At 40.4% G+C, this 14,819-nt stretch overlaps 1 protein-coding gene across 1 annotated transcript; it reads right to left on the bottom strand.

The window, feature by feature from the left end:
- Positions 1-972: 972 nt before the first annotated feature.
- Positions 973-7,505, bottom strand: LOC113883756 (olfactory receptor 2AE1). The gene has a single exon (XM_027527727.1). It carries the CDS (start codon positions 4,744-4,746, stop codon positions 3,742-3,744), a length of 1,005 nt encoding a protein of 334 aa, XP_027383528.1. The 5' UTR covers positions 4,747-7,505; the 3' UTR covers positions 973-3,741.
- Between the last annotated feature and the right edge of the window lie 7,314 nt (positions 7,506-14,819).

Here is a 14,819-nt window from a genome sequence, read left to right on the forward strand (position 1 = left end):
TTTATTATTACTATTTGGAGAAGGCAATGGCACCCCACTCCAGTACTCTTGCCTGGAAAACCTCATGGACAGAAGAGCCTGGTGGGCTGCAGTCCATGGGGTCGCTAAGAGTTGGACACGACTGAGCGACTTCACTTTCACTTTTCATTTTCATGCACTGGAGAAGGAAATGGCAACCCACTCCAGTGTTCTTGCCTGGAGAATCCCAGGGACGGGGGAGCCTGGTGGGCTGGCATCTATGGGGTCACACAGAGTTCGACACGACTGAAGTGACTTAGCAGCAGCATTATTACTATTATTTTTTTTTACTTTACAATATTGTATTGGTTTTGCCATACATCAACATGCATCTGCCACGGGTGTACACGTGTTCCCCATCCTGAACCCCCCTCCCACCTCCCTCCCCATACCATCCCTCTAGGTCATCCCAGTGCACCAGCCCCAAGCTTCCTGTATCCTGCATTGAACCTGGACTGGCGATTCATTTCTTATACGGTATTATACATGTGCGTGTGTTTTGGCTATTGAGTTGTGTGGCTTTCTGATATATTTTGGATATTAAGCCCATATCAGGTAAATGATTTGTAAATATTTCCCCCATTTTCCAGGTTGACTTTACATTTTTTGATGATTTCCCTTTCTGTGAAGGGCTTCCCTGATAGCTCAGTTGGTAAAGAATCTGCCTGCAATGTAGGAAACCCCAGTTCAATTCCTGGGTTGGAAAGATCTGCTGGAGAAGGGACAGGCTACCCACACCTATATTCTTGGACCTCCCTTGTGGCTCAGCTGGTAAAGAATCCGCCTGCAATGTGGGAGACCTGGGTTCGATCCCTGGGTTGGGCAGATCCCCTGGAGAAGGGAAAGTCTACCCACTCCAGTATGGCCTGGAGAATTCCATGGACTATGGGGTCTCAAAGAGTTAGACATGACTGAGAGACTTTCACTTCACTTCACTTCACTTCACTTGCTGTGAAAATCTTTTGCTTTTTAGTTTAACATAGTCCCACTTGTTTCTTTTTGCTCTCGTTCTTTTTGCTTTTGGTGCCGTATCTAAAAAATATTGTCAAGACTGATGTCAAGGAGCTTGTCCCTTATGTTTTCTTCCAGGAGTTTTGTGGTTTCAGGTCTTACTTTCAAGCCATTAATCCTGTTTGAGATGATTTTCATAAATTATACATCAAATGATCTGTGAGGCTGAGCATCCTTTCATGTACTTGTTGTCCATTTGTACAACTTGTTTGGAAAAATTTCTTTTCAAGTCCTTTGCCCATGATTAGGTTATTGTGATTGTCTTTGAATTGTAGTCATTTTTGTGTATTCTGGATGTTAACCTCTTATCATGAAGCTTTCCCCTTATGTTTTCTTCTAAGAAGAAAATAATAGTTTAATAGTTTTAGTTCTTACATTTGGATATTTGATACATTTTCACTTAATGCTTTGTATAGTGTAAGGGTCTAGCTTTATGCTTTTGCTTGTGGATAACCAGTTTTCACAGCACAGTTATTGAAAAGATTGTCCTTTTCCCATTGAATGATCTTAGTATCCTCAATGATAATAATCTCATTGTATATATGAGGGTCTTTTTCTGAGGTGTCTCTTCCATTCCATTGGTCTATACATCCCTATATATGGTAGTATCACACTTTTTTGATTACTATAAATTTGTAGTAAGTTTTGAAATCAGTAAGTGTGAGTTTTCTAATTTTAGTCTTTTCCAGGATTGTATTGGCTATTTGAGGTCCCTTGATTCCATATAAATTTTAGGATATTTCTTTTTTTGAAGACAAAATGCCATCAAGATTTTGGTAGGTTTTGCCTTGGCTCTGTAGATCAGTTTGGGTAATAAAGAAGTCTTAACAATTTAAATATTTCCAATTCATAAACATAGGATATCTTTCCATTTATTTACATACCTTTACCTTCTTTCAGCAGTGTTGGATAGTTTTCAGTGTATAGATCTTTCACTTTCTTGGATAAGTTAATTCCTAAGTATTTTATTCTATTTGATTTCTATAGTAAGTGGAAAAAAGTTGGACCCTTACCTTACACCATTTTCAAAATTTAACTGGAAATATATCAAAAACCTAATGTAAAAGCTAAAACTACAAAACTCTTAGAAGAAAGCACAGAGAGAAAATTTCATGACATTGCATTTACAGTGTTTTCTTGGATATGACACAGAAATCCCAGGCAACAAAAATAAAAATGAATAAATGGGAATATATCAAAATTTTAAAACATGTCCATCAAATGACACAATCAACAGAGTAAAAGGCAACCAATGGAATGACAGAGGTATTTGTAAGCCCTGTATAAGACAAAGGGTTAATATCTAGAATATATCAAGAATAATTACAATTATAGAGTTAGGTGGCATCATCAACTCAATGGACATGAGTCTGAGCAAACTCCAGGAGATGTGAAGGACAGGGAAGCCTGGCGTGCTGCAGTCTGCGGGGTCGCAAAGAGCTGGACACGACTAAGCAACTGAACAACAGTGAACAACAGTAACTCTTCTCAAGGTGGGGTCATAACGCACTATACTATTTACCTTTGGCAGATGTTAGCATTACGTGAATAACCATCCATCAACTTAGCTCAGATTGTTTCATTCCCAGATAAGCCTATAGCATTCTGGACAAGGTCGTAGTTGTACGTGTATATGTGTAGAGAGTGGGGGTGGGCGTAGCAGAAGAATAGCCACTCTCTGTAACTAGGATTGTGAGCTAGCTGCTTATATCAGACCCTTGTGCCTTCAGGAATAACCCAGGCATCATTCCTCTGAAAATTCTCTCTACTTGATATTGGAGTGTTACAACACAAATCCAACCTTAGGGCTTTGTGTATAACATAGCACCCTACCCATAAAGGGCAGCTCATCTTATTATAGAATGCTGAAAAGCTATTTCTCAAAGAGAAAATACTTAGCGTCAAAGAAAGCATAACTTTGCTCTCAAGCATTAAGTATTTTTCTTCTGAAGATGGTCCCGGGACTGAATAACTAGTAGGAAAAGCAAGATCTAGATATTTGGCTGTGGCTTTGGCATCCCTCAGCCCACTAGACTCCAGGAAAGTTCACTGAGATGTCAAGTCTCTGCATCTACATGGGATTAATATGTGGCTATCTTTCATGTCACGTGAGCTAGTAAGACAATCTAGGTCCCTTTCATTTATTAACCCATAAACAAGTAGTTATTGAGTACTTATTTCATGTCAAACTCTTTTCTTGGCATTGGTGAGACAACAGAAAACAAAGTAAAACTCCTTACCCTTTTGAAAATTTCACTCTAGGAAGCAGACAGTAAGAATAGAATGTTATGCAATATCAAGGAAGTATGATCGTAAGGTAGGATCAGGGGACAAAGAGTGAAGAGGCTGCTTTAAATAGGCTCATCAGGGGGGCATGTTTGGGCAAGATTCCATTTGAAAAGAGATCAAAAGGAAATGAAAGCGTGTCTAGCACTGTGAAGACTTGATCTTTGTACGTCTCAGCCTCCGAAACTGTAAGAAGTAATGTCTGTTGTCTAAGTCACCAAGCCTTGGTACTGCTGTTATAGCAGCCCAAATGGACTAAGATGGTACTGTATGGGGCTTCGATGCCTGAGAGCAAGTGAGAATACTGGAAATGTTTGTTAACCACTTCAATTTTGCAGTAGTCATCACGGCTCCGGACCCTTGAAAAAAATCATTGCAGTTTACAGAAAACAATTTAAGGAGCTGATGAGAATTCCACTAATGTACTCAGGACAACTGCACTTGCAATCTTTTAATGATAAAGTCTCTCCCCAGAACCCTCCTCAGAGCCTTAGCTACATCCTTATTCCGGAGAGTATAAATCAGTGGATTCAATGTGGGAGTGATGATGCTGTAGAACACAGAACCGACTTTGTCTTGCAGTGGAGTGCGCTGGGACCTGGGCCTCATATATGAGAAGATGGAAGCACCAAACCAGAGGGAAACCACAGTGAGGTGAGAGCTGCAAGTGGCGAAGGCGTTTCTCTTACTCCCATGCATCTGAATGACACTGTGGAGGATGAAGACATAGGATGTAGAAATCAGGACGATGGGGAGGAGGAGGAGGAGGAGGGTGCTGATGTACACTGTGGCCTCGTACACAGAGATGTCTCCACATACCAACTTCACAACAGCTGGAAACTCACAGTAGAAGTGGTGGATTTGTCGAGGCCCACAGAAAGGGAAGTGCATCAAGATTGCCGTGTAAATTAGGGAATTCAGGGACGCTCCCAACCAAGACATGGCAGCCATCATTAGCGTCACCTTTCTGTTCATGAGAACAGAGTAGCGCAGTGGATGACAGATGGCAACGTAGCGGTCATAGGACATGAAAGCTAGGAGAAGACACTCCGCACCGCCCAGAGTCAGATAGAGGAAGTGCTGGGTCGCACAGCCCACAAAGGAGATGGACTTCTGGCCAGAGAGGTAGTTGGTCGCCATCTTGGGGATTGTGGTGGAGACATGCATCAGCTCCATGAGCGAGAGCTGGCTGAGGAGGAGGTACATGGGTGTGTGGAGCTGGGGGTCAGCACAGATGAGAAGAAGGGTGAGGCTGTTGCCACTCACAGCAATAAGGAAGACCACCATGGTCAAGGAGAAAAGGAAAAGGTGGGCAAGAGAGTCATCAAAGAGCCCTTCTAGGACGAAGTCTGCCAGAGAGGACTGATTCCTCTGCCACGTCTCCCCGTCCTCAGCCCCTGGGAAACAGGAAGTGGAGATGAAATGTGACATCAGGAATACTGGGGTTCATCCAACCTGACGATAAGCCTCTTCTGATCCACAGAAGAATTTTGAAGAATAATATTTTTCTAGTTCTAATTATTCTACAGCTCTGATTATTGAAATCTCTCTTTTTTAAAATAAGAGAACTTCAAATCTCTGCTCACAAATATGATCCCTCTGAAATTTCAAAATACCTAGGCTCTGTTAGTGCTAGACTTCTAAACAAGTCTCTCCTCATTAAGGAAGATATATACATTTATATGTGTATATATACATATGTTCTTTTTTAAGTATATATACTTTATAGATACACTCTAAATTTTATATATGATATAAAAATATATATATACAGTTCTTTTCTTACATCAGTCAGGGTTTAACCAGAAAAGCTGAACTACCAAGAGATTTATACATACATATACATTTAATGGATTGTATAGAAATTTGGCCTTACTTGACTGTGAAAGCTGGTTAAGCAGTCTATGTAAAGCTGTCACCTTTCTATCTGATTCTAGAACTTGAACTCCATGAGGCAAGCAGTCAGGAAGGGAAGATGGGTATAAAAGTGTGGTAGCTCAAGGTCAGACTGGAACCCACAAACGTGACATAAATCCCACAAGGGCAGACTGAGACCCATGTCATTATTGCTGCCTCTGGAATTGGTGGCATGGTTTCTCTTGCACAATCTGGAGGCCTGCTTAACAAGGCTTAATGCACAGTCCTGGCCTCGGAGTCAGAGAAGCTAAAGGAAGATCCAGGGGAAGACAGAGTAACTGCTGGTCCACGGCTGCCTCACACCAGTGAGGGGAGTCAGCACATCGGCAACAACAGACGCTTCCCCCTGCCCTCTAAATCTGCCTGAGAATCTCTCGGGTGGCCCACCTTAACCAGAAACTCACAGCAACGGGAATTCTAGTAAATGTAGTTCATCCTAGCTAAGATGACACATTAAAAAACTCCAGAGTTCGTCTTCAGTATATTTGGCAAACATATACTTAACACATCTCCTTAAATGACACATCATCCCCAATAAACACAACAAAGCCGTCCTTCTGCCTCCTGTAACTGTCCTGCACACCATCAAAAGTATGCAGATATTCACAGCAAAACAAGGAAGAAAGATCCACTGCTGTGGCCCACAAAATGAGTCATCCTTTCAACGGCTAACCTCTTCTGTGGATACCGGCCTTCTTTCTCACTCAGTGCTGTTCATGCCAATGGACTCCCAGGTTTGTTATAGCAGCATGGATAGAGCTCTACATGGGCTCAACAACATGGACTTGCAGTCACCACGGCCAGCCTAGCCACCACTGAGCGCCCATCTGCCAGCAGAGACCCCGCTCTGAGCCCCTGATATGACGTCATCCCATAGTGATATCAGACACTTGGCGATAGGCTGATTATACTGGATAGCTTCCATTATTGAAGGGACTTTACTTTTTTCTTATTGGAGTTGACACTTTACGTATGGATTTGCCTCCCTTTCTTACAGCGCTGCTGTCAAAAGATACCACCTATGGATATATACAATGCTCTGTTCACCATAATATTATTCCATGAAGTAATGTTATTACTGCCAAATAAAGAGTTCATTTCACAGCAAATGAAATGTGGGGATGGGCCCATGTTGAAGGAATCCATTGGTCTATTCCATACTCTCCAGCATCCTGAGACAGCTGCCCAAACAGACTTCTGAAGCCTCAGTTACAGCAACTGGTAGTTGACAACACCTCATATTGCTGGGGCATTGTCCTCTAAGATGTGGTATATGTTCTAAATTTCTATATCAATTTATGGTGCTGTTTCTCCTATTGCAACAGTTCGTAGGACCAGAAATCAAGAGGTGGAAGTGGGAGTGAGTCCCCCATGGTAACATTTATAACTGGGATCCACTGCCAAATTTTTTACTCTCACACGTTTAGGCTCTGCGAGTTACAAAGGAAGGAATTCCTTCATCAGGCAACACAATTTCGTTTACTGAGAGCTGAGACTGCCACCCTGCCACTTCGGACTCTTCTTATCACTGAGTCAACAAGCAAAGAAAGTTACTCTGCTAGAGGTTGTGATAGATCCTGACTAGCAAGGGAAACCCGAGGTGCTACTACATGGGAATAAGGAGAGACAAGTCTGGAATTCAGGTTTTCTAGGGTGCTCTCTGTACTCAAATGTCCATTGATGAAAATCAGTGGAAAATCACAACAACCCAATTCAGACAAGACTGCTAACGGCCCAGATCCTTCAGGAGTGAAGGTTAGGGATGCTCTCCCACTAAACAAGTAACCATGACCCACTGAAGACAAAGGGAATATGGAATGGGTTGTGAAAGAAGGTATTTAGAAAAACCAGCCATGACTGTGTGAGCAGCTGCAGAATGAAAACTTGAAATATAGGCATTTCTTACTTATTGATATGTGAATATTTTATGTATAGATATATTTACTAAATATTTCTGTTTATTTCACTCAGTCATCCCTTTGTCTAACATAAGATATATTAATATGGTTAGCTTCATATCTCAGTATTTAAATTACAGGACATAAAAGGAGAGTATGAATTAGGAGTAAAATTAATTTCACCTTTTTTATGGATAAAAGGTTAGTGTGTTTTATATATTCTTCTTGGGAGAGGGTTACATGTTATTTGGTTGTACATGGGCTAGTTGTATCCAGGTAGGTGGAAGGGTACATTGATATTGTCTTTATTTGAAGATTGCTAAGTCACTTCAGTCGTGTCTGATTCTGTGCGACCCCATAGACGGCAGCCCACCAGGCTCCCCCACCCCTGGGATTCTCCAGGCAAGAACACTGGAGTGGGTTGCCATTTCCTTCTCCAATGCATGAAAGTGAAAAGTGAAAGTGAAGTCGCTCGATCATGTCCGACCCTCAGCGACCCCATGGACTGCAGCCTTCCAGGCTCCTCTATCCATGGGATTTTCCAGGCAAGAGTACTGGAGTGGGCTGCCATTGCCTTCTCCAATTGAAGATTAAGTATAGTTTAAAGAGAGGCGCATGGGTGCCAAGGTGACACATAACAAACTCACCATGATTATGTATTTGAAAACAGGAAAGATATGACCTAGGAAGACCTGAGAGCATGAAAATTACAAATCAGGCTGATAAAGCTAGGATCACAACATTTAATCAGCCAGATTTCCCAATCAGCCCTTTACCTAATTCTCATATGAATACTGATCAGAATAAGAGCTCAATCTCCACAGTGAAAGTGAACTTTAAAAAAAAATACTCTAAATTGATCCCCAAATACCCACCCTCTCCCTCTTTGTGTTTTTCCCTCTAAGCATCTTCCTGGATCTTCATGTATTCCAGATTACTTACTTTTTAGAGTGAAGAACTCGGGATTGAATGTATTCTTCCAGGTGTAATTTGACCAGTAATCTCTCTCCATTTCATGCAGCAGAGGAGCATCTTAGGGCTGTCACCTTACACTGTTATTTCAAACTCAGCTTCCTGTGGTCTGAGAGCCCAGTGTTCCCCACATTCCCGCTGGTCATTCTCGCCCCATCAGCACATCCATACATTTCCCTTTACTTAGGGATCCACATACTTCCCTCTTTCCTCATTAGTTTCTATCTTTCTCTGTAAATCTCCATAGCATAATAAATTTCCCCATTGTCTGGTTCATGCCTCTCTTCCTCCCATAGGAACTTCACTAATAGTTTCCCTAGTCTGATTTATGTCCCTCAAGAGACTTTCCTCTGCCTTCTCAGGCTGCTTTCCTCATGGAATCACCAATCATCAGCCTGTAACTTGAGGGTTCCAGTAATATGCTGACAATGCCAGAGGATGCCTTAGTTTCAAGTAAAAGTTTCTTGTGGGGAACACAAGTACAGTAGTGAAACAGAGGGTGCAGAATACTTCCACACTGACACACGCGTTAGCTACTGAACATCCAAACAGGTCCTTTCTGAGACGTTCATCAGATTCCCATCATAACTCTCAAAACTGCCTTTTACAGAGGAATAGATAGAGGATATCGTCTACACAGTCTTTGCTGTTTACACTAAATCTCTGAATGACAGAGCATCAGCAGGAGCACGACAGTATGTAATTCTGGAATGCTCTTGCAAAATGTGTTCAGATTTTGAACTCCATCATCATGCATCAGCACAAATTAAGTAACTAAACTTTTCTTTAATCTGTTAGTTGAGTCTTTGAATCATGCATATGCTTTCTCTGCCCCCAAACATATGAGCCACCTCTCCATCCAAAGAGCAATGAGCACTTGAATCATAACCATTTACGTTAATGTTTCCTGGTTAAGAAGCTATACTTAATACCAGTGTCATCATCAGTGAGTCCAAAGTCAAAAGAAAAATCTGTTTTGGATTTCATGTTCTATTGGATCATTCAAGGCACTCTCTTCTTAGCTTTACACCTCCTTTCCCACTTAATGAAGTAAGAATCTGGCTTTTAGCACTGGTGTTTTGAGAATAAGCCCCTTCCTGACAACATGACGTTTCCTCAGCAGGAATCATAACAGCTAGAACGAGGAAAGACTTGGCCTGACCTGAGCCAGTCATGAAGAGGAGCATCATCTGTGAGAAATAAAACTTCCCTAAACCCAGAGGATCTATGTCAGCAGAGGCAAATGGGGGACATGGCATCAGGGATTCCCACCCAAAGGACACACCCTAAATCTCCTCTGGAAACCATTACTCAGGGTGCCAATTAGGCTTGCATCGTGCATGAGATAAGCATTCCCAAAGGGCTTTGCTTGAAGTTTGTTTGTAGGGGTCAGGGGACTGGGATATTTTGAGGACTGTGGCTCAGAAGATAACATGGGAATTTCATCTCCAAGGGCCAGTTAACCATGGAGAGAAACAGTTCCTAGAGTCCCTGGTTTATTTTACCATCTTGAAACCCAGACTCTCTTGCCCCTTTCCATCGAACCCTTTGGAGAAAACAATCTGAAGAAGATCTAGTCCTTGTTGCCCACAGGACCCAGTGGAGAGTTTCCCCATGTGCCATACCACAGGAGAAAAGGTAAGGAATGGAGAGTGTGATTACCAGTAGCACTTCCCATCCTTGCTGTTGGTCATTCTCAAGTTTTTTAGACTACATCAGTATAACATGTGGAAAGACTTCAGATACAGAATTTTTTAAAGTGGTGTAGCTATACATCTCCTCCTCGTTTACTCCCATCTCAGTTATGCCCTTCTCTTCCTCTCCATTACCGTTACCATTAGAGGTAAAGGATCTATTAAGTAGAACCTGAAGTCAAGTAGGTTGATTCCTCCAGTTCCATTCTTCTTTCTCAAGATAGCTTTGGCTATTCGAGGTTTTTTATATTTCTATACAAATTGTGGAATTATTTGTTCTAGCTCTGTGAAGAATACCGTTGGTAGCTTGATAGGGATTGCATTGAATCTATAAATTGCTTTGGGTAGTATACTCATTTTCACTATATTGATTCTTCCAATCCATGAACATGGTATATTTCTCCATCTATTAGTGTCCTCTTTGATTTCTTTCACCAGTGTTTTATAGTTTTCTATATATAGGTCTTTAGTTTCTTTAGGTAGATATATTCCTAAGTATTTTATTCTTTCCGTTGCAATGGTGAATGGAATTGTTTCCTTAATTTCTCTTTCTGTTTTCTCATTATTAGTGTATAGGAATGCAAGGGATTTCTGTGTGTTGATTTTATATCCTGCAACTTTACTATATTCATTGATTAGTTCTAGTAATTTTCTGGTGGAGTCTTTAGGGTTTTCTATGTAGAGGATCCTGTCATCTGCAAACAGTGAGAGTTTTACTTCTTCTTTTCCAGTTTGGATTCCTTTTATTTCTTTTTCTGCTCTGATTGCTGTGGCCAAAACTTCCAAAACTATGTTGAATAGTAATGGTGAAAGTGGGCACCCTTGTCTTGTTCCTGACTTTAGAGGAAATGCTTTCAATTTTTCACCATTGAGGATAATGTTTGCTGTGGGTTTGTCATATATAGCTTTTATTATGTTGAGGTATGTTCCTTCTATTCCTGCTTTCTGGAGAGTTTTTATCATAAATGGATGTTGAATTTTGTCAAAGGCTTTCTCTGCATCTATTGAGATAATCATATGGTTTTTATTTTTCAATTTGTTAATGTGGTGTATTACATTGATTGATTTGCGGATATTGAAGAATCCTTGCATCCCTGGGATAAAGCCCACTTGGTCATGGTGTATGATCTTTTTAATGTGTTGTTGGATTCTGATTGCTAGATCTATCAAGCTACCAATGGTATTCTTCACAGAGCTAGAACAAATAATTTCACAATTTGTAAGGAAATACAAAAAACCTCGAATAGCCAAAGCTATCTTGAGAAAGAAGAATGGGACTGGAGGAATCAACCTACCTGACTTCAGGCTCTACTACAAAGCCACAGTCATCAAGACAGTATGGTACTGGCACAAAGACAGAAATATAGATCAATGGAACAAAATAGAAAGCCCAGAGATAAATCCACGCACATATGGACACCTTATCTTTGACAAAGGAGGCAAGAATATACAATGGATTAAAGACAATCTCTTTAACAAGTGGTGCTGGGAAAACTGATCAACCACTTGTAAAAGAATGAAACTAGAGCACTTTCTAACACCATACACAAAAATAAACTCAAAATGGATTAAAGATCTAAACATAAGACCAGAAACTGTAAAACTCCTGGAGGAGAACATAGGCAAAACATTCTCCGACATACATCACAGCAGGATCCTCTATGACCCACCTCCCAGAATATTGGAAATAAAAGCAAAAATAAACAAATGGGACCTAATTAAACTTAAAAGCTTCTGCACAACAAAGGAAACTATAAGCAAGGTGAAAAGACAGCTTTCAGAATGGGAGAAAATAATAGCAAATGAAGCAACTGACAAACAATTAATCTCAAAAATATACAAGCAACTTCTACAGCTCAATTCCAGAAAAATAAATGACCCAATCAAAAAATGGGCCAAAGAACTAAATAGACATTTCTCCAAAGAAGACATACAGATGGCTAACAAACACATGAAAAGATGCTCAACATCACTCATTATTAGAGAAATGTAAATCAAAACCACTATGAGGTACCATTTCACGGCAGTCAGAATGGCTGCGATCCAAAAGTCTACAAGCAATAAATGCTGGAGAGGGTGTGGAAAAAATGGAACCCTCTTACACTGTTGGTGGGAATGCAAACTAGTACAGCCACTATGGAGAACAGTGTGGAGATTCCTTAAAAAACTGGAAATAGAACTGCCTTATGATCCAGCAATCCCACTGCTGGGCATACACACCGAGGAAACCAGAATTGAAAGAGACATGTGTACCCCAATGTTCACTGCAGCACTGTTTATAATAGCCAGGACATGGAAGCAACCCAGATGTCCATCAACAGATGAATGGATAAGAAAGCTGTGGTACATATACACAATGGAGTATTACTTAGCCATTAAAAAGAATACATTTGAATCCGTTCTAATGAGGTGGATGAAACTGGAGCCTATTATACAGAGTGAAGTAAGCCAGAAAGAAAAACACCAATACAGTATACTAACGCATATATATGGAATTTAGAAAGATGGTAACAATAACCCTGTGTATGAGACAGCAAAAGAGACACTGATGTATAGAACAGTCTTTTGGATTCTGTGGGAGAGGGAGAGGGTGGGATAATTTGGGAGAATGGCATTGAAATACGTATAATATCATATATGGAACGAGTCACCAGTCCAGGTTTGATGCACGATACTGGATGGTTGGGGCTGGTGCACTGGGACGACCCAGAGGGATGGTATGGGGAGGGAGGTGGGAGGAGGGTTCAGGATGGGGAACACATGTATACCTGTGGTGGATTCATTTCGATATTTGGCAAAACCAATACAATATTGTAAAGTTTAAAAATAAAATACAATTTTTTTAAAAAAGGATCTACAATATTGTAAAGTTTAAAAAAAATAAAATTAAAAAAACCCAATACAATATTGTAAAGTTTAAAAATAAAATAAAATTTAAAAAAAAAGGATCTTTGCTTCTCTTTCTCAACTCAGATACTGAAATGTCTTATTTCACCGAGTTTATTTTGTTTATTCTTTGAGTAGATTCACTGTATCACCACTTTCTTCAAAACTTCTGTCTAAGGATTTACTTGGTGCTCTCATTCTTACAAGCATATAATATCCTTCCAGTTAAAGTAGTTATAGCACTTATGTATTGATTTATTGACCAGTATTTGATGATCATCTGCCAGGTCCCAAGCACTGCATTGTGCACAGTGAGAAACAAGCAAACTCCTTCCGCCATGAGACCAAGAGAGAGCAAAGAAGTATATCATGTTGGGTTAACAGTTTGTATTAATCCACATTCTTCAATTGCCAATGACATTAAAACAAAACTTACACTATCTTAAGGGAAGGTTCTGGGATCACAGCAGTGAATGGGGTAGAACTAATCTCTGCAAAAGAGCCAATTACTTGAATCATGTCAATGCCTTCTTTTTCCACCTTGCATCTTGGCTTGGGTCTCTGATCTCATTCTCTCAGACATTTTTAGATGGAGAGTACCCATACAGCTGGAAGCTCTCATGCCATACTTTTAGCTTGAAATCCAATACTCCTCCACCTCCAAGAAAACTCCAGGGAAGAAATCTGTTCAACAGTTTAGCCCTGTGGCCACCTCCTTGGAGCAATCACTCTGTGTCAGAGCCTGCAGTAAAAGGACAGACCTCCCTGGCACAGGTGCCTATCTCTTGCAGCGGTTGGAGAGGTAGGGTGGTGATAGAACAAGGAAAACGGAGATTTGGAATGGAGTACTATTACACAGAAAGTGTGGTTGTGAAGGGGTGGCGTTAGAAGTAGGGAAGGAGAGCGTGAGAAACAAAACAATGCATATCCATTGCTAAATGAGGATAAAGAAGACTTTACTGTGTACAGTAAAACAGGGAGACCACTGTCACAACCTGGGTCACAGGGAAAGCCTCTTTTTAAAATGCCGTCTAAGCTGAGGTCTCTAAATTGAGATAAGGATTATCCAGAACATTGAAGGCAAAAAGAGATCCAGATAAAGTCAAAGATGTACAAAATCCTTAAGTTGAAAAAAAAATCTTGATGTAATTAAGGAGCTGAAAAGAAGCTAGTATGACAGTAGATGTAATTGCAGAGCAAAGTAGGAGATGCCAGGATAGACATAAGCATGAGGGGAAGGGGAAGAAAGAGAGGGTAGGGAGAAAGGGAGGGAGGGAGAGGTAAGGAAGGAAGGAAGCTAGAAAAACCAAAGACATGGAGAGGGAGGAAGGAGGAAGGAAGAAGAAGGAGAAAGGAAGGAAAAAACCAAAGTCCAATAAATTTTATTCAAAGAAAAATGTGAGTTCTTAGAAAGTTTTAAAATAAGGAAGCATCAAGATACAACCACTCAAAGCTGGGGAAAGAACTGCCTTGACCTGGACCTAATCCAGGCCAGGAATAGTGCCTATTCCCACCAGCCAAACTGGAAAACCAGTTTGGAGTACTGGGTGTAATCCTCAGAAGAGCCTTGCCTCAATGGTGAGGAATAATTCTACCTAGACTAAACCCTGTTGTGGTTCTACTTAACAAATCCCAAAAGCAAAACCCAAAAGGATCAGATTCCCAATAACTGCATTCCAAAAAAAAAGCTCAAGAATATTTTTAGGAATACAAAAATATCTAACACACAAGATAAATTTTACAATGTCTAGCATTCAATAAAAAAAAAAAATAATAACCAGGCTTGCAATTAAACAAAATAAATATAAAAATCAGTGACTTGAAGTCTACTCAGAACTGATACTCAATAGACAATTTGAAGTATTCTATTGACTATATTGATTAGATCAGACAGAACCCTGGTGGTCTAGTGGTTAGGATTCTAGGCTTTCACTGCTGTGGCCCCAAGTTCAATCCCTGGTTAGGGAACTGAGATCCTGCAGGCCACAGGACACAGCCAAAAAAAAAAAAAAAAAAGACAAACACATTAAATAATTTATTACAACATATTCCATACATTCAAAATGATAGAGTAAAGATTAAATATGTTAATAAAGACATATTTTAAAGAAGATAAAACAGAAGCGCACGTGCACAC

The sequence above is a fragment of the Bos indicus x Bos taurus genome, chromosome 25 (assembly GCF_003369695.1).
Source record: "Bos indicus x Bos taurus breed Angus x Brahman F1 hybrid chromosome 25, Bos_hybrid_MaternalHap_v2.0, whole genome shotgun sequence".
Taxonomy (NCBI): domain Eukaryota; kingdom Metazoa; phylum Chordata; class Mammalia; order Artiodactyla; family Bovidae; genus Bos; species Bos indicus x Bos taurus.